Below are 18428 nucleotides of genomic sequence, written 5' to 3'. Positions count from 1 at the left end.
GATGAAAGGTCACAGACCTGAAACATTAACTCTGCTTCTCTCTCCACTGATGCTGCCAGACCTGCTGAGTATTTCCAGCACTTTCTGCTTTTATTCCCTCAGAGTGTGCTATCTGCTAGTCTAATCACTGGACACTGACTTGTATTTAATCCTTTGGCAATAATGACCCTGAGATGGTCCCTTAATGGTGGCTATATTTCCTGGCCAGGAAGGTGGGCTTCCAAGGCTCTGCTGGGGAGTAGCATCAGTCTGAGATGAGAGAATTATACTGCTGCAGGCCCTGATCTCCCAGACTCTCCAAAGACCTGGAAACTGCTGTAAATATCTCTTCGTTTTCACAAACTGCGACTAGCTCAGTCTAGAATACCAACTACAAGGTAACGAAGTTCAAGTTTTATCCACATGGAAATTGGATATGTACTTGAAAAGGAAAAAAATTGCAGGTCCCTGAGCAAGGAACAGGACTAATTGAATTGCTCTTTCAAAGAGCTGGCACAGTTACATTGGGCCAAATGACCTCCTTCTGTGCTGTAAAATTGTTAGATTATACGAAGTAGAATCTTCCATTTTGCCATCAGATTTGCAGCTTATTCCTCCAAAATTTAAATGGTATATTTTTTCACTTGCAACTTACAGGGGTGATTCCACTGGGAAGCTAGGAGCAGATAGAGCTCCTACACTCTGGGCCTACACACCCTGTGAGTGCAGCTGTGGTGTGTCTTCATTTATAAGAAAAATAATGTCCTAAAAAAGTAAATATATATATTGGATGATTTATATCAATAAGCATTGACCATTTTGGCCTTTTTTATTTATTGCCAGATAACTTGAAGGAATTTTCAGGCCTTCAGCCAGGCGTGCTCATGGCTGAATCGTACTCCTGGAAGAGTCTTGTTTCAAGTTCTCCAATTCTATACATCAAAACTGTGGCTACAAAATCGACCATCTTAGAGTTACCTTGTGGGTATGTGCTCATTTATATGTCAACCACGGAGGCCTTCAGACTGATTTTTGTCCACAGGTATAGGTCAGTTATAAATAGTTAAGAGCCAATACAAAATGCCACCAGAATGGAGAAACTGCTAAAATCACTCAATGTTCTGGCAGGAATGGGTCTAGATAGTACACTGTAGTGGCAGTAAAGGAAAACTGCATTCAAGCAAAATACAAAAGTTTGAGCCAATTAAAGGGGAGTGCATGACTTGTTGATTAAAATAAAAAGTGAGTTTTTGGAGAGCCTCAAAAAGCATTAGCCACCCTTGCCAATGCTGAAAAGGGAAGGGCGGTGGGCAATACTGAATGCTGCATGAGGTGCCCGTGCAGAGGGTTACTCTCAGTAGGCAGAATTTTCCCAGCCAAGTGGAGGGAAGTTCCAGTGCGTACAGGGTGGTAAATCCCCTGAAATTGATATCAGTTCGGGATCCTGACATCATCCCGCTCTCTTCAGGCTTTTCCTGGGGCAGGCTCTGAGTCCAGCAGGAAATCCCCTTGGGTCTGAAAAGAAAGCAATTGAGTAAATTAAAAAGACAATTAAGGGCCTTTTTAACCCTGGATTCCTTCTTTCCCAACAGTGCATGGGTTCCACGCTATGTCTGCACATCACCAGGGTCGCTGAGGCGAGTGCACAGCAAGAGCTTCTTCAGTGAAACTGACAAGCTAGAAAGGCTTTGATCAGTTACACTGAAGAGCTCCAGCCATGGCCAGATGAGAGACTGCTGTTCAAAGCACTTCTCTCAGAGAATGCAATTACTGCTCGTCAGGTGATTGCCAACTTCCTGGAAAGCCCTTCACCTGTCTAGCACTTCACTCACCTTCAGCTGCACTTTCTTGCTGCCAGCCTTCACCATGGCATGGGAGCAGCTTACGCAGCTCCACCTTCCATCTCTGCTCAGGGGCAAGAGCAGAAGCCACACCACCACCAGCTCCAGCAACACCAGCTGCCTTCTCCTCAGTTGCATGCCTCTCCACAGGCTAGTTGGGATGACCACCGAGATTCACCCCGAACACAGGGTCTACAGGCAAAGGTCAGTTCTCTCAAAATTTCTGAGAACCTGTGCCTCAGAAGGCTCAAGCTGTGAAGGCAGGTTGCTGCTGACATCTGCAGCCTCCTGGAAAAAGGCCTCTTTCCCAGTGGAGCAGGTGGACAAGGTGTCAGTCATTGGAGGATCACCTTCTTCCCTCCCATATCCCCCCAACCCTACATCAGCTTCCCCCAACCCCAGTGTTGCCAAGTGTGTGCTCTCCTTCCTGCAAGGGGTGGTGTGAGTGTTTGTAATAGCTTGTGTGGTGAGTAGGGAAGGACAACATTTGTAGAGGGTCACTGTGAGGCATGGGTGCAGGAGAGCAATAGGTTGAGGGTGAGCATTGGGTTATTCGGATGGGGATGTGGGGTGCCCAATGCTTCACTGCACAACATTCCCTATAGGCCGCCATGCAATATGGCCGAGAGAGGAACGAGTTGAGCTGCAAGGTGTGTGGACCTGAGGAGTACTGTACAGGAGAATGCTGGTCAAGTCAGAGTGTGGGGCTTGGCACCTGAACATGTAATGCCATTCACTTCTCATGCCCTCTTGAGTCCTGGATCTTCTTGGTGTCCTGTCTCTAGGTTGGAAGGACCATACTTCTGCTGCTGACGTCCTCAGCCCCTTCCATCTATGCCTGCTTCATTGGAGAAGTTGTCTTCTTCCTCTCATCCTTGGGAGAGCTGACCTCCCTGCAGTCCCTCAGATTTCACCGCCGGATCTCCCGAGGAAGAGGGGCAGCCTTCCTAGGTCTCCTCTCCATTGCTGTGATTGCTGCAGCCTTAAGAATCCAAGTGCTGGTGAACCATTGTAACCTCTGCCATGGTCCCTTTAATTAGAAATCCTTCCTTTGACAATGGACTCGTCATCCCACCCACCTTGCTAATTGGTCAGGGAAGCTGGAGGTGGGATGTTAATGCCATTGCTCAGGGAAAGAGCCTCGGCAAAGCCTGCCCATTAGAAAATCAGGTTACCAAAAATGGTCCTGCCATTCCGCAGGGACGAAGTCCTTAAGATTTGGCCCAATGCTTCACTACAGCACATTCCCTATAGGCTGCCATGCAATATGGTTGCCAGGAGGTGGAGCCATTTGTACCAGTAGTAGCACTGAAGAAACCACCATGGGAAGGCTCACGGGAAATTTCGAGCCAGCAGGAGAATATTTTTTAATTCAAAGTATCCCAGAAGTGGCTTAACTGAGCTCATCTTTGCATTCTTTGTCCTTTACATCAACTGCTGCCTGGCTTGCAAGCCCCCAGCAACCCTGGATACCCTGTTTTCCAGACTCAGGTTATACTTCTGTTTCTGCCTTCACATGGGAAACCGAACGCATGACATTCTGCCCTCTTTTATATACTATATTTTAGTGCGCCACTGTCTGTTTACGATGGGAGCATCTTCCCTCTTTCCCCGCCCCCCCCGAACTCAGCCCAGCCTAAGTTCAAATGAAAACTTATGGGGCAAAATATGGACCAACATCATTTGGAACTGAGCTACATTGCATTTCTCACTCTGTTATGCATCATCTGTGCCTGTTGTCAGGCATGGCAGAGACTAAAATTGGCCTTCCTTATCTGTCGTTTAAACGACTAACACCAAAGCCATGCTCCCAGGGAGCTCAGAGAATCGGGACTATGGTGTTGTAGCCTGTCTCCAAAGCTTTGCGCTGAGAGTGCAGGGTCAGTGATCCCACTTTGTGTTTCGTAGAATTGATTTTAGTTGGAACAAAATCATTGATAGCACCCAGCCTGTTTTTCTGGTTGAGATAAAATGCTGAACTAACACTTGATTGGCTAAGGTTTGTGGAACCAAAAAGAATAAAACTGTCTCACTAATGTCACAGCTAATAAGGCTGTGTGATCTCAAGGCAACGAACTCATTGTGATTTTTTTTGTTCTTTTGTTCAGTGTTACATTGTTGATTTGTACATTTCTTGGGTTCCTTCTGACCTCCTCAATTGCTCATTTGACCCATCAAGACTGCATTGTCCAGAGTCTATTTCTGATTGTTCTAGCAGCAGCTTCCTGCTGCTCAGCCATTGTTTCCCCATTTAAAGTAACACTAAGTTTCTTGAAAAATGCTCATGAGGTAGGATAATCCAGCAGATGTAGCCTACTTAGATATCAGAAGGCATTTGACAAAATTCCTCATGTGAGGCTGGTGGGGAAGTTTAAGACTTATGGGGCCAATTTTAAATCCTGGGAGTCGATGGCAATCCAGTAGTCTTCGTCGGAAGCTCGGCAGATTTCATCTGCTGGGTCTGATTTGAATGTTTGTCTGTTTCCAGAGGATAGCAGCAGCTGACTGGCAGCAGGGAACGGATCCCTGTGGAAACCACAGTTGACCTTCTCCCACGGATTTTTCAGACTGTCTTCTGTTGCCCGTTCTCAATGCATCCAATTTGTCAATTATTCCGTGAGCCTTAAAGTTCCCTACTAACCTCACATGAGAACCTTAGTCAAACAGCGTCTGAAAATCCAAGTAAACTACATCTGCTGCATTTCCCTCATTCACTAGCTTAGTTACCCCCTCAAAGAAATCTAGCACATTTGTAAGGTATCATCTAATACTTCTGGTTGCTCACTGTGATACTTTTATATGTCCATCCGTCGTTAAGTGTTGAATATACTCAAATATTTTCACCATCATGGAGGTTAGACTAAATAGCTTGCATTTACCAGACTTGTACATTGCATCCTTACACTGAGCCAAGTGTCAGCTTGAAGGTTAGCAGTCTTGCTTCTGAATCAGAAGGTTTGTGGTTCAAACCCACTCCAAGATTTGAGCCTATAATTTAGATGCCATTTCAATGCTACATGGTTGGAGGTGCCATCTTTCAAATGAGATGTTAAACTCTTGTGACCAGGATATTTTGATATCCTTATTTGTATAAGGAGGTTAAACAAATAGGGACAGTGTTAGATTATACGCAAAGAAATGAGGACAAGCCCCAAAAGTAGACCTTACAATTGAATTAGGGAAATCATCAGGCCACCTAGGGTACAAACTTATTAAAGCAACAGTATCCAAAGTAATAATTGCAGATGGAAGATGGCAATTCCCATAGGACTTTTATGAACTTTCGCTTAACTATTCCTTTAAGAATAATGAAGAATTATTGATTGTCCAGAATTGACCATGTGATCGTGGAATCATCCGGCACAGGCAGCCATTTGGCCATTCATGTCTGTTCCAGCTCTTTGAAAGAGCTATCCAATTGGTTCCACTCTCTTGCTCCTTTCCCAGTAGCCCTGTATGTTTTTCCTCTTTAGGTTTTTACTCAATACCCTTTTGAGAGTTACTATTGAATTTGTTTCCACCACTCTCTCAGTCAGTGCATTCCAGATAACCATAGTAACAACTCCCTGCATAAAAACATTTCTCCTCATCTCTCCTCTGGCTCTTTTGCCAATTGCCTTAAATCCGTGTCCTCAGGTTACCGAATCTCCTGCCGGTAGAAACAGCTTCTCCCTATTTACTCTGTCAAAATCCCTCATAAATTTGAACACCTCTATTAAATCTCCACTTAATCGTCTCTGCTGTAAGGAGAACAATACCAGATTCTCTATTCTCTCTGATTAACTGATCTTTCCCAAACATCTGCTTGTGGTACAGCTCCATCATTTCTGCTGAAACACAGCAACTCAAGTGCACTGTATTGTTTATTATGTGCGACAACCATTTTGCACTTTTTGATGTATGTTGTCTCTCTTTCAGACGCCATGTGATCCGGTTTACTGCCAGTTCTCCTCTTGGACACAATATCATCCTAAGTGCTACTGTACCATTTACCTTTGGTGATGAAGATACAGTTTTAGCAAATCTGGGCAAGGTACATAGCACAAATAACAATTGCAGAACCTATCAGCCTGAAACTTGTTATTTACTGACAAATTACTAGATGAACAGGGGTTGGACAATTGGATGGGGTCTCCCATTTGCAGGACTCTCTCACCTCTCATCCGATTTGTACTTTATAGGATCTTCTAGCCACCCTCTTGGACCAATTTGAAATCCCTGCAGAATCCCTGCAATTTCAATATGAAAATCCAATCAAATAGATGTCGATAAGGCACAACATTATTTTCCATCCATCTAAGTCAGGATTGAGCTGTACACAATGCCTATACAACTGGAGTGGGTGTAAATGGAATCCACTTGTTCAATGTGCTCTTAAAGGGCAGACTTTTTTCTTGTATAATTTTATTTTTCAATACTTTTTTAGTGATGGTATTTATTGGGGGGTTTTCTGTCTTTCAAGCTTTCTTATTAATTTTTAGTTTTTTTGCTCCAGAATGTGAAGATAATGAAACAAAAGGAGGAAAATATGTGTAAAATGACAGTAAAACTGACAGTAATTGAATTCTTGACAAGACATAGCAGAGCAAGAAGTGCTCAAGAATGAGAGTACTTGCAATATAAACTTTCACAGTAGCTTTGGAGCAAAAAAGGCATCTAAGTGGAGAATCTCATATCAATTCAATTTAAAATTGTAGGATTTTTTTTTTTTAAAAGCCCAATACAGTATTTAGCAGGTATATAGTCTTGCACTATCATGCTACCAATCATAACCTGCAGGTCTCAGCACGACTATCTGACAGTGGCTTAGACTAAAATGATATTAAGCTGGACTTTAAAGCTGTTTCCCAAAGACTGAAAACAATCAGTAATTTGTTTGGCAGTAATCAATAAACACCTCACACCCATTATATTGGAAAGTCCCTAGTCCGGAATGTTCAGCAGGGATTGTCAGGTGTAGGCACTCCTTTCAGTTTGTGAAGACAGGGGATAAAAAGACTGAGGCAGAGGGGGCAGTCAGGTATTTAAACAGAGGGCGAAGTGCCACCAGACTCAGAAGTTAAGAATGCAGCGGGGTAATTAGAAGTTACTGGGGGTAGTTTTAACTTTGGAGTAAATCAGGCGATATCGAATTAGCCGCCCATTATACATCTCGCCCAATTTTCCTTTCCTTTCCTGTGAAGTTAATTGGGATGTATAATGGGCAGTCAATTCACAATCACTCATTTTATGCCATCACCAATAGTTAAAATTATCCCCATTTTATTTAACTCAAGAATACCCACTGATGTAGGGAAGCATAGTGACTTACAGTATTCTATATTATTATCCAAAGACAAGTTGTACCGGATGAATGAATTAAGTCTGGACATAACTGTTACTCTGTATGTTCGTTTTCTGTGAAATACAGAGCTTAACCATTTTCTATCTGGCCTCATGTTAACTAATTTTTTTTGACCTGCCTTCACAAAGATTGGAGAAGCATGTGAGGGGTTTTGATAGAGTAGTTGGGGAGAAACTTTTTCCACTGGCAGGAGAGTCAGCAACCAGTGAATAAAGATTTAAGTTAATTGGCAAAAAAGCCGGGCAGAGATGAGGAGAACTTTTGTTTTTATTCAGCAAGTTATTATGATCTGGAATGCGCTACCCGAAAACATAATGAAAGCAAATTAAATAATAACTTTGAAAATGGAAATGAATCTGTATTTCACAAAGGAGAGGGATGGTGCAGACATTGCAATAAAAGAGGAGTGTGAATTATTAGATACGATAAACATAATGAGAGAGGAAGTACTGGAGGGTCTGACATCCTTAAAAGTGGATAAATTGCCAGGGTCAGATGGATTGCATGCCAGGTTGTTAAAGGAATCCAGGGAGGAAATAACGGATGAGCTGAGGATCATCTTCAAATCCTCACTGGATATGGATGAGGTGCCAGAGGATAGGAGGTCTGTGAACGTTATGCCATTGTTTAGAAAGGGTGCGAGGGATAGGCCAAATAATTATAGGCCAGTCAATCTGACCTCGGTGGTGGGTAAATTATTAGAATCAATTCTGAGAGACAGGATAAACTGCCACTTAGAATGACACGGATTAATCAGGGATAGTTAGCATGGATTTGTTAAAGGAAGGTCATCTCTGACCAACTTGATTGAATTTTTTGAGAAACTAATAAGGAGAATTGATGAGGGTAGTGCAGTGGATGTGGTCTACATGAATTTTAGTAAGGCATTTGACAAGGTCCTGCATGGCAGACTGGTTAGAAAAATTAAAGTTCATGGGATACAGGGGAATGTGGCAGGTTGGATCCAGAATTGGCTCAGGGCCAGGAAACAAAGGGTAGTAGTCGACAGATGTTTTTGTGGCATTCCACAGGGCGCAATGTTGGGTCCCTTGCTGTTTGTGGAATATATTAATGATTTGGACTTAAATTTGGGAGGCATGATTGGGAAATTTGCTGATGACACAAAAAGTGGCGTGTAGTTGATAGTGAAGAGGATAGCTGTAGACTCCAGAATATCAATGGTTTGGTTGAGTGGCTGGAAAAGTGGCAGATGGAATTCAATCCAGAGAAATGTGAGGTAATGCATTCGGGGAGGGCAAATAAAGCATGTGAATACACAATAAACGGGAGGATATTGAGAGGGGTAGAAGAAGTGAGAGACCTTGGAGTGAATGTCCACAAGTCCCTGAAGGTGTCAAGACAAGTAGATAGACTGGTGAAGAAGGCATATGGAATGCTTTCCTTTATTGGCCAAGGTATAGAATACTAAAGCAGGGATGTAATGCTAGAAGTGTATAAAATGCTGGTTAGGCCACAGCTGCAGTATTGCATATAGCTCTGGTCACCACATTACAGGAAGGACATAATTGCTTTGGAGAGAGTACAGAGGAGATTCACAAGAATGGTGCCAGGACTTGAAAGTTGCAGCTATGAGGAAAGATTGGACAGGCTAGAGTGTTTTCCTCAGAACAGAGGAGGCTGAGGGGTGACTTAATTGAGGTGTACAAAATTATGAGGGGCCTAGATAGAATAGACAGGAAGGACCTGTTTCCCCTAGCAGAGAGGTCAATTATCAGATTTAAGGTGATTGGTAGAAGGATTAGAGGGGACATAAGGAAAAACTTTTCCACACAGAGAATGGTGGATGTCTGAAATTCACTGCCAGGAACGGTGGTGGAGGCAGAAACCCTGAACTCATTTAAAAGGTACCTGGACATACACCTGAAGTGCTGTAACCTGCAAGGCTATGGGCTAGGTGCTAGAAGTTGGGATTAGATTGGGGGGGCTAGTTTTTTTTTTGGCCGGCACAGACACGATGGCCTGCTTCTGTGCCGTAATTTTTCTATGGTTCTTTGCTTCCAGGTCAAAACATTTATTTAAATTTTCCCACTTAATGAAACAGTCAATCAGATATTCTATTTTTCCCCAGAATAAAGCACACCAACCAAGTTTCTTGAATGAACAACAAGATTATCCATTTATTATAAACCAAGTTTTAACCAATAAGGAAGTAAACATACACATGAATTGAAATACTAAAGCCTCTTATTTATCCTAGCCTTCATGCATGCACACACAAACACAACCGGTTAACCAGGGGGAGAAAAGGATTTTTGTTTACAACTGTTACAAAGAAATAAACGGAATAAAAAAAAACAATTAGGCTGAAAAGAAGGTATGGAAGGAAGTCCTTTGTTTTGGTGAGGAATCTCAAAGGCGAATGGTGGCTGTCAATGGGATCTTCCTATAACAGTTCTTTCCAGGCAACGTTGATGATCAGTTTGGGTAGGCTTCCAAGAGAAGCAGCTACAGAAGGTTTCAGTCAGGTTGTAGCTACAGAAGGCTGCAAATAAGTCTTATAGCAGAGAGGCAGCAACAAGAGTTTCAGTTGCATATATTTGACATGCAAGTTCTTTAATCAAGCAGGCTTTCTTCAAATACAGGAGTAAACAGGAATCTCTTGATGTAGGACTTCTTTTCAAGAGAAAGAGGTGAGCTGTCTTCTGGCAAGTCAGGAAGCCAACTTCTTCTGTTTTAGGCTAAACACCAACTGGCTTTTTTAACAATTCAAAATGAAACTAAAACTTTTCCGGAAGTAAGTCCTGTGACATCTATAAATCTTGTCTTGTCACCTCTCTTCAAGCATTTCTCCAGCCAAAAGAATCCCTGCTGTGTTCTTTGAAAACAGGTGCCTTCCAGTAACTCTTTACGCTCAGGTCAAACCTTCTGGTGACCTTCCTTTTTAAAAAAAAACACCAAGTTCAGCTTCTTCAAGATTCCAGATGAATCGATGTCCATAACATTTTTTTTTTAAAGAAATAGAAGTAATCTTGTAACAATGGTTACATATTTTCATGAAGTCCACTAGGAATAGTCAATAAATATGAACTTGCCAGCATCCCCCATATTCTGTGCATAACTTTGTGGGGGCTAGACCGAAGAGCAGGAATATAATTTACCTTCCTTAACTCCCTGCAGGTTTTTGTATTGAAGGATATCCACGATGAACTACTTCATGAGAGTCAAGAGCTTGTAATTTTTCAGCTGATGAGTCTTCTCCCTTGTATTGTGTGCCATCTTGTCATTTAAATAGAGACAAGCAAAGAGAGGTCATGAAAAAATATTTACAAGTAAAATCAATGAAAACCCAAAAATGTTTTATAAATACATAGAGCAAGAGGATAACAAAGCTAAGAATAGGACCGATTAGAGACCAAAAAGGTAACTTGTGTGTGGAAGCAGAAGGTCTGGGCTTGGTTCTTCGTTAATACTTTAAATTTGTTTTCACAAAAGCGGGGGATGAAGCAAACATAATAGTTAAGAAAGATTTTTCTAATTCATTCATGGGATGTGGGCGTCGCTGGCTAGGCCAGCATTTATTGCCCATCCCTAATTGCCCTTGATAAGGTGGTGGTGAGCTGGCATCTTGAACAGCTGCAGTCCATGTGGGGTAGGTACACCCACAGTGCTGTTAGGAAGGGAGTTCCAGGATTTTGACCCAGCGATAGTGAAGGAACTGCGATATAGTTCCAAGTCAGGCTGCTGTGTGGCTTGGAGGGGAACTTGCAGGTGATGGTGTTCCCATGCATTTGCTGCCTGTGTCCTTCTAGGTAGTAGAGGTCGTGGGTTTGGAAGGTGCTGTCTCAGGAGCCTTGGTACGTTGCTGCAGTGCATCTTGTAGATGGTACACACTGCTGCCACTGTGCATTGGTGGTGGAGGGAGTGAATGTTTGTGGATGGGGTGCCAATCAAGTGGGCTGTTTTGTCCTGGATGGTGTCGAGCTTCTTGAGTGTTGTTGGAGCTGCACCCATCCAGGCAAATGGAGAGTATTCCATCACACTCCTGACTTGTGCCTTGTTGATGGTGGACAGCTTTGGGGAGTCAGGAGGTGAGTTACTCGCTGCAGGATTCCTAGCCTCTGATCTGCTCTTGTAGCCACAGTATTTATATGGCTGCTCCAGTTCAGTTTCTGGTCAATGGTAGCCCCTAGGATGTTGATAATGGGGGATTCAGCAATGGTAATGCTATTGAATGTCAAGGGGAGATGGTTGGATTCTCTCTTGTTGGAGATGGTCATTGCCTGGCACTTGTGTGGCGTGAATGTTACTTGCCACTTATCAACCCAAGCCTGGATATTGTCCATGTCTTGCTGCATTTCTACATGGACTTCTTCAGGATCAGAGGAGTCGCAAATGGTGCTGAACATTGTGCAATCATTAGCAAACATCCTCACTTCTGACTTTAAGATTCAAGGAAGGTCATTGATGAAGCAGCTGAAGATGGTTGAGCCTAGGACACTACCCTGAGGAACTCCTGCAGTGATGTCCTGGAGCTGAGATGATTCACCTGTAACAACGACAACCATTTTCCTTTCCGCTAGATATGACTCCACCCAGCCGAGAGTTTTCCCCCTGAATCCCATTGACTCCAGTTTTGCTCGGGCTCCTTGATGCCATACTCGGTCAAATGCTGCCTTGATGCTAAGGGCAGTCACTCTCACCTCACCTCTTGAGTTCAGCTCTTTTGTCCATTGCCGTGAACACCTAGCCATCACAGACTGTACATCAGCCTCGCCTGGAGAGACTGCAAGTGGCATCCGACTATTCAATTCTGGTACACCTCACTGTACCAAAACATTCTACCAGAATGTGATAAACTCAATTTTTTTTTTAATTATTCCTTCTATTCCTAAGAAACTGCTGTAAAAAAAATCCTTTCCCCGGTTAACCTTTTTTATTGTATGTGGATGTGCACGAGGGTTAAGGAAATAAGGAGTTTTTGATATATATAGATTTATCTCATTAGTAGTTAAGACTTATTATTTCTTTTCCAACAAGTAGTTAATGTTGTTGTTTTTGTTTAAAGAAACCTGGTTTGGTGTGCTTTATTCTGATGGACAAATAAAGTGTTTAATTTGGCTATTCTTCAGTAGGTGGGAAACTTTATTTGATACGCTATGACCTGTGGAGTAGTGGGACTGAATTAGCAGTACATTTCTCCTGCCTTAGTCACAACAGTATATATGTCTTACTATTATAAAGTGAATAGAATATATTGTAAGCTAATGAGATATGAAATATTGTAGCTCAAGACTTGACTCTTGACTTGTGTAAATCAACAGGACAGCCAGCGATTTAGTCAGCGCGCTGCCAGAATTATGAAAGCTGTAGAAAATGCAATGCATAGCTTCAGTAAAGAGAAAGAATTTCAGAAAGCTTCAATGGAACTGCAGCGTTCTTATTTTCCCATCGAATTTCAAGACAAGAACCTGGCTGATGAGCAAACCAAGGTGAACTGATTGAGGAGTATTGCTTAGAGTCTTCAAAAAAGCAATTTAAAAGCAAACACTTCTATGGCGAGATCTACACTCACTGGTTTCTTCCTTCTAACCGCTTTTTACATTGTTTTTTTCCTTTTTTGGATCTCTTCTGAGCTAGATTTTCCTCCTTATTTTAAATGGGTTCCCACAAGTGTTAAATTAATTCCATTGTAAATCTAGGCATATATGTTTCACTTCATTTTGCTGTCCTTTTAACCAAACAAGAAGTGTGATATCTAGTATGCTTGCATCATATACATCAAGTGCGCTATCCACTTGTCCCATTCTCCAGACCCTTTGAAAATTTCCTTTTTACTATTATTTATCACTTTTTTTCCAAAGCTATTATAGATTCTGCTTCCACCACTGTCAGGCATTCCATGTCCTTAGCTCTCCCTTTGTTCTTTGGTCATGAGCTTAAAATCATGCCCTGTAGTTACCAGCTTATTGACTAGTGGAAATAGTTTTTCTTGATTTAATATAGCAAAACTCCTGATTTAATGCATCAAAAATCTTAATAATTTTGAACATCCCCTGTTAACTTTTTCTGTTGCAGTGAAAAGAACCCAGTTTCTCTAATCTCATTAATAAAGCCTCCATTCTTGGTAGCACCTTAGTGAATCATGGAACAACCTGTTCTGCCATCACCCCAAGCTTTAGTACCTTCTCGATTTGCTTTCCTCTGCTTCACTCTAGGAGTGCTCTGTCATCATCCTCTCCAAGAACGGCACATAATACCAACTCTGCAATATTGCCCACTTCTCCCCTATCTCACCACCACTGCTGGTAATGTTCTTGTTACCTCAAGATTTGACTCCATACCGCCCTTTAAGCCCTTCAATACACAAACTCCAACTTGTCAGCACTTTGACAACTCCAATTTAGCAGTTGCTCAGTCCCACTCTCCCATTACATCTGTTATCTTCAGCCTCCCTTAGTGCCCAAAGCACCAAATTCAACATCTTTGGCTTCATTTCCAATCATTCCACTGCCTCATTCCATATACCTCTGAAAATTCCTCCAGCCACAAGTCCTAGCCCTTGGTCTGTGATTCAAATTCTGGCTTTCTGTATATCCTCCTCACCCATCAGCTTTCCTCACTTGGTGACTGACTTTTCATCTATGTACATCCCTCCCTGAACCTTTTCACCTTCCTACTTTGCTTTTCGCTTTCACCAACAGATTTTTTGCAGTCTGCACTCTCATTTAACTCTCCAAATTCTCCTACTACCACTTCATCTGTTCCTACCTTTGTGAAGTGCCATGGGACATTTCAACGGAGGTACAGGAGTAGGCCACTTAGTGCCTCAAGCATGTTCCGTCATTCAATTAGATCATGGCTGATCTGCACCTCAACTCCATTTTCCCACCTTTGCTCCAAATCCCTTAATACCCTTACCAACCATTGTTCTTAGTTTTGAATTTTTCAGTTGATCTAGCCCCAGTAACTTTTTGGAGGACTGAGTTCCAGATTTCCACTACCCTTTGTGTGAAGATTAGCGTTGTGATATCACCCCTGAATGGCATAGATCTAATTTTAAGGTCATGCCTGTTGTTCTAGACTATTCCACCAAAAGAAATAATATCTCTCTATCTACCCTATCATCATAAACACCTCAATTAGATCACCCCTTAACCTTCTGTACTGAAGAGAATGCAAGCTTATTCTATGCAAGCTGTCCTCATTATTTAGTCCTTTAAGCCCCGGTATAATTCTGGTGAATCTGTGCTGCGCCCTCCCCCCCCCCACCACCCCCCACCAATATCCTTCCTTAGGTGCAGTGCCCAAAACTGAACGTAATATTCCAGATGTGGTCTAATCAGAGCTTTATTCAACTGTAACATAACTTTTACCCCTTTGTGTTCCAGTCCCCTTCAGAAAAAGGCTAACATTTCAGCAGCCCTTTTAATTATTTTTATATCTGTCCATGTTAAAGGTACTAAAAAAATGGAAGTTGTTATTGTCCTATAAAGCAAACTGAAATTACACAATTTAATTTAAAAAATACTATTTTGGTGCCTACCCTCACTGTAAATTTTCTTTTATAATTTTTCTCTAGGTCTTCAACAATGCCCTTTATGCCACCCTATCACACGCCATTGATGCTTGCCTCAATTCCGAGGAATATTTTGCACTTAAAACACTCCTATTTGATACCTCACCAAAGAAGCTGATGGTGAATGACAAATCTTGCTCAAGTGAGTGCACTGATACCAGTTGACATGTGACTTTAGCAGATGAAGGGACAACGGCTTTGGTAATCTGTGAAAGTACTTGGAAACCTTAGAACATTGAAAAACTTGAGATATGGTTCAATATTTATCTGAACATCCATTATCTACACAATTCCTAATTCTATGATATTTTTATTAAAATGCTCACTGCATTTAGGATTAACATATATAATTTAACCAAAGATCCTGTACAAATTGGATCCCTTATAAAAGTTTTAGCATGAAGCTATAACCTTGAAACTGTTCCATCAAAGATATTGATAATTGTTGGAAACAAATACTTCTTGGCTTGCAAATCACCAATTTGTGAACGCCTGCAAAGGCAGTTCTACTTAGATATTCCCAGATAGATGCACTTGGAGCAGACATTTCATTATAGGTGTCCTTTGGTCAGACATTTCCAGACAGTATTCTTGGATCTGCTAAAACATTTTCACTGCTAAGTGCAGGCAAACTGCCACTTGTGCAGGAGAAGGTCCCTGGCATCTCTGCGTTCATCCTTTTTTTGCCTACAAATATCTCAAATAGAGAGGACCGAGAAGTGCAATACACCTTTCATCAATGTTGTTGTAGCAAACAAAGATACCTCAAATCCCCTTGAAGAAACCACTTGCTTGAAGGTGAGAACCTTTTATCACATGGACATTGGGTGTTCCATCAGAAAGAATGGAGAACTGCAGCTAAACTGTTGATCATGCAATGAACAATTCCTGTGAAAATGAAGCTCTTACAGATTAAGCACCAGTGCATTTTATAGCAGCCTATAATGAGCATAGCACAATTCTTTAGTAAAGCCAGTGAAATTGGTTGCAGACTGTTTCCCTGTAGCCCTGTATGTCTGTTTTCACTAGCAGAAAATCTATGCTGCCTATCCAAAAAGCTGGACAACGTTTGTGCAAATTTTTATCTTAATTTCAAAGCATTGGTCTCGAACACAAATCAGTTATAAGGAAGTTCTGTAGCCACAATTGCCATTAACTCCAGAAAAAGAAAATCTTGCATTTATATAGTGCCGTTCATGACCTTAGGGCATCCCAAAATGCTTTACAGCCAATTAAGTATGTTTGAGGTGTAGTCACTGTTGTAACATAGAGAAGCCTTTCAGCAAATTTGCACATAGCAAGGTCCAACAAACAGTAATGTGATGATTACCAGACAACCTGTTTTTAGGTGCTGATTGAGGATACTAGGGGGAATGCCTCTGCTGTTCCTTGAAATAGTGTCATGGGATCTTTTACATCCACCTAAGATGGCAGATGAGGCCTCAGTTTAACATCTTATCTGAAAAACAATATCTCCCACAGTCAGCACACTCTCAATAGTACTGCACTGGATTGTCAGTCTAGATTTTTATCTTTAAGCCTCTAGAGTGGGACCTGAACCCATAACGTTCTGATTCAGGCGAGAATGCTACCACTGAGCCACGGCTGCAGCATAGTTTTGTTTTGAAAAGGCTTAGAAATCATCACCAGAGATCAATTCCCAGCACTCAGTACTGCTACAACACATACTACTTTTCATTAGCTACTTTTTTTTTAGAAGAACGGATAGTTTCCATGGTAGAAGCAACATGTTCTGCTTCACTTGAAAGAAAGTGCATTTCACTTGCAGGTGAATAGTGGACAAGGATGGGATGGGAGATACCTGGGACAAGGTCTCTAAACTGGTGAAAGCTATCAATAAGGTTAACGTTAGCAAGTGATTTAACCGTGACATTGGACAGAAAAGGAATTTGATTCAGGGTCCATTTACATACAAAGAAGGGCAAACATGCCAACTCTTGAGAGTATATCACGAGAGACATGAATTCAAAGTAAAATTGAGCCTCGCTTGCAATTTTGCAAGAGGATTCTGAGATCTCAAGATTTGACAGGCAGGTTTGAAACACGCCTTTCTGTATGTCCTGCACCTCCTCCAGATCACATGGACCGATGACAGGACTTGGGTTGCTGGTCCTTCCCTATAAGGCCATCATGCAGCAGCACGGAGCAGTGAGAGAAGAGCTGGAAGTGGGAGTCGGAGACATCATCTATAAGCATGGGGCTAGTTTCCAAATCTGCACTTTCAGTCATCGAGCAGCTTGGACAGACCTGTGGCACAGAGTAAGGTCCCAGCCCCTAACAGGGATGAGAGCTAATAGTCTCACTCCTTGTTATTGGGAGTGTATTGGTTTATTTCAGTATTGCGCCTCTCCTTGCTGGAAATGCTGAACTTCATTTACAGGCCTGTGTGCTTTTGCAACCTACCCTTCTCCTCGGTACAGTTTAAATAAACCCCTGACCACATTTTAATGGAAAACCTGTACTTTAGGATTGAAGAACATCCACTGAAAATCAGGGGAAAAAAGGCAAGGAAATAATTAAATATAAAAATTAGGCATTCGCTTTAAAGAGCACTTCCCCCTGCCCAAAACTATAGGATATGTGCCTACCCTAATCGTTAGCAGCATGGAGGGGGAGTGTTTTTTTACTGATGGTAGGGCTGAATTGTATTCAACCACTGATATAGGCAAGTTCAACAGAAAGAAAAACTTGTGTATATATATATAGCGCCTTTCAGAACTTCAGAACATCTCAAAGTACTTTACAGCCAACAATGGGAGAAGACCTGACATCTCGGCATCCCTGTTTTCCCGAGGAGTCCTAAATCAGGCATTAGGCCCCCATTTAGTCTATACAAGGGGCCAAACACCAGTCTTAGGCAGCCACTCTGAATGCCTGAAAAATGGCCGGATTCAGTCTCGGTCGGGCATTCTTCAGGCATCCTTAGGACGCAAGACTTTGGTCCCTCAAAACAGGCTCAAATGGGGCAAAAATATAGTTTTTGTAATGAGCTCTGTCCTGTTAGAGATTAAGTAAGCTACCAATGACGTTTGTAAACCAGCTATCAATCTATTTTGCTTTACATTTGAAAAAAACAGCAACTAATGTTTGTACCAAATCTCTTGATTTTTAAATTTGTGTCCTGCTTTATGAGAAGATGGGATTGGCATTACTGAAAGGGAGCAGTTGATACAGCCAGTTGAAGGTTATAGCGCTGCTGCAATTTTTTCAGGCGAGGATGGCGGAGAAATTTAGAAGACAATAATGCAATGGCTGGTGGTCTTCACATTGGTATATTAGCTACAGAGGGCTGAGGCCTATTCCATACCAAATACACTGCAATGTAGTATGTGCACTTGCAGTTCCTGCACAACTGTGTGCAAAACTCATTAAAGCCTCAGCCAGGAATCTGCTGGTGTACACTTGGACTCCTGAATGAAACAGCACCGAGCTCCACACACACCTGCAGTCAGACTTGAAACCCAGTTCCAGTGCAGGGAAGGCCCTGTCAGTGACTGCCAAGGTTATCGCTGCATCTACATTTTATACCTATTTTCTTCCAGGTACGCTCCCAACCTTCAGTCTACAACTATATCCAGCAGGTAACTAATACATATAGGAGGTAAAATTGGTTGGTAGCATTAGTGTGAAATGAGCTCATAATGAATCGCGCCCATTTAACACCGTGCCCAAACTTCAACGGAAATGAATATCGGGGCACAGTGTA

General features: G+C 42.1%; 1 protein-coding gene across 1 annotated transcript in view; it reads left to right on the top strand.

Moving 5' to 3' along the window:
- Positions 1-18428, top strand: part of adgb (androglobin) — a 400763-nt gene that overhangs the window by 242361 nt on the left and 139974 nt on the right. Inside the window, exons 21-24 of the mRNA XM_068044513.1 lie at positions 823-964; positions 5739-5853; positions 12447-12614; positions 14705-14843. Of these exons, the coding sequence (XP_067900614.1) occupies positions 823-964; positions 5739-5853; positions 12447-12614; positions 14705-14843 (564 nt within the window). The remainder of the gene's footprint in view (positions 1-822; positions 965-5738; positions 5854-12446; positions 12615-14704; positions 14844-18428) is intronic.

This window comes from Heterodontus francisci, chromosome 13, assembly GCF_036365525.1.
Source record: "Heterodontus francisci isolate sHetFra1 chromosome 13, sHetFra1.hap1, whole genome shotgun sequence".
Classification (NCBI taxonomy): domain Eukaryota; kingdom Metazoa; phylum Chordata; class Chondrichthyes; order Heterodontiformes; family Heterodontidae; genus Heterodontus; species Heterodontus francisci.
The sequence above is the reverse complement of the archived record's forward strand: the minus strand, read 5'-3'. Positions and strand labels throughout refer to the sequence as shown.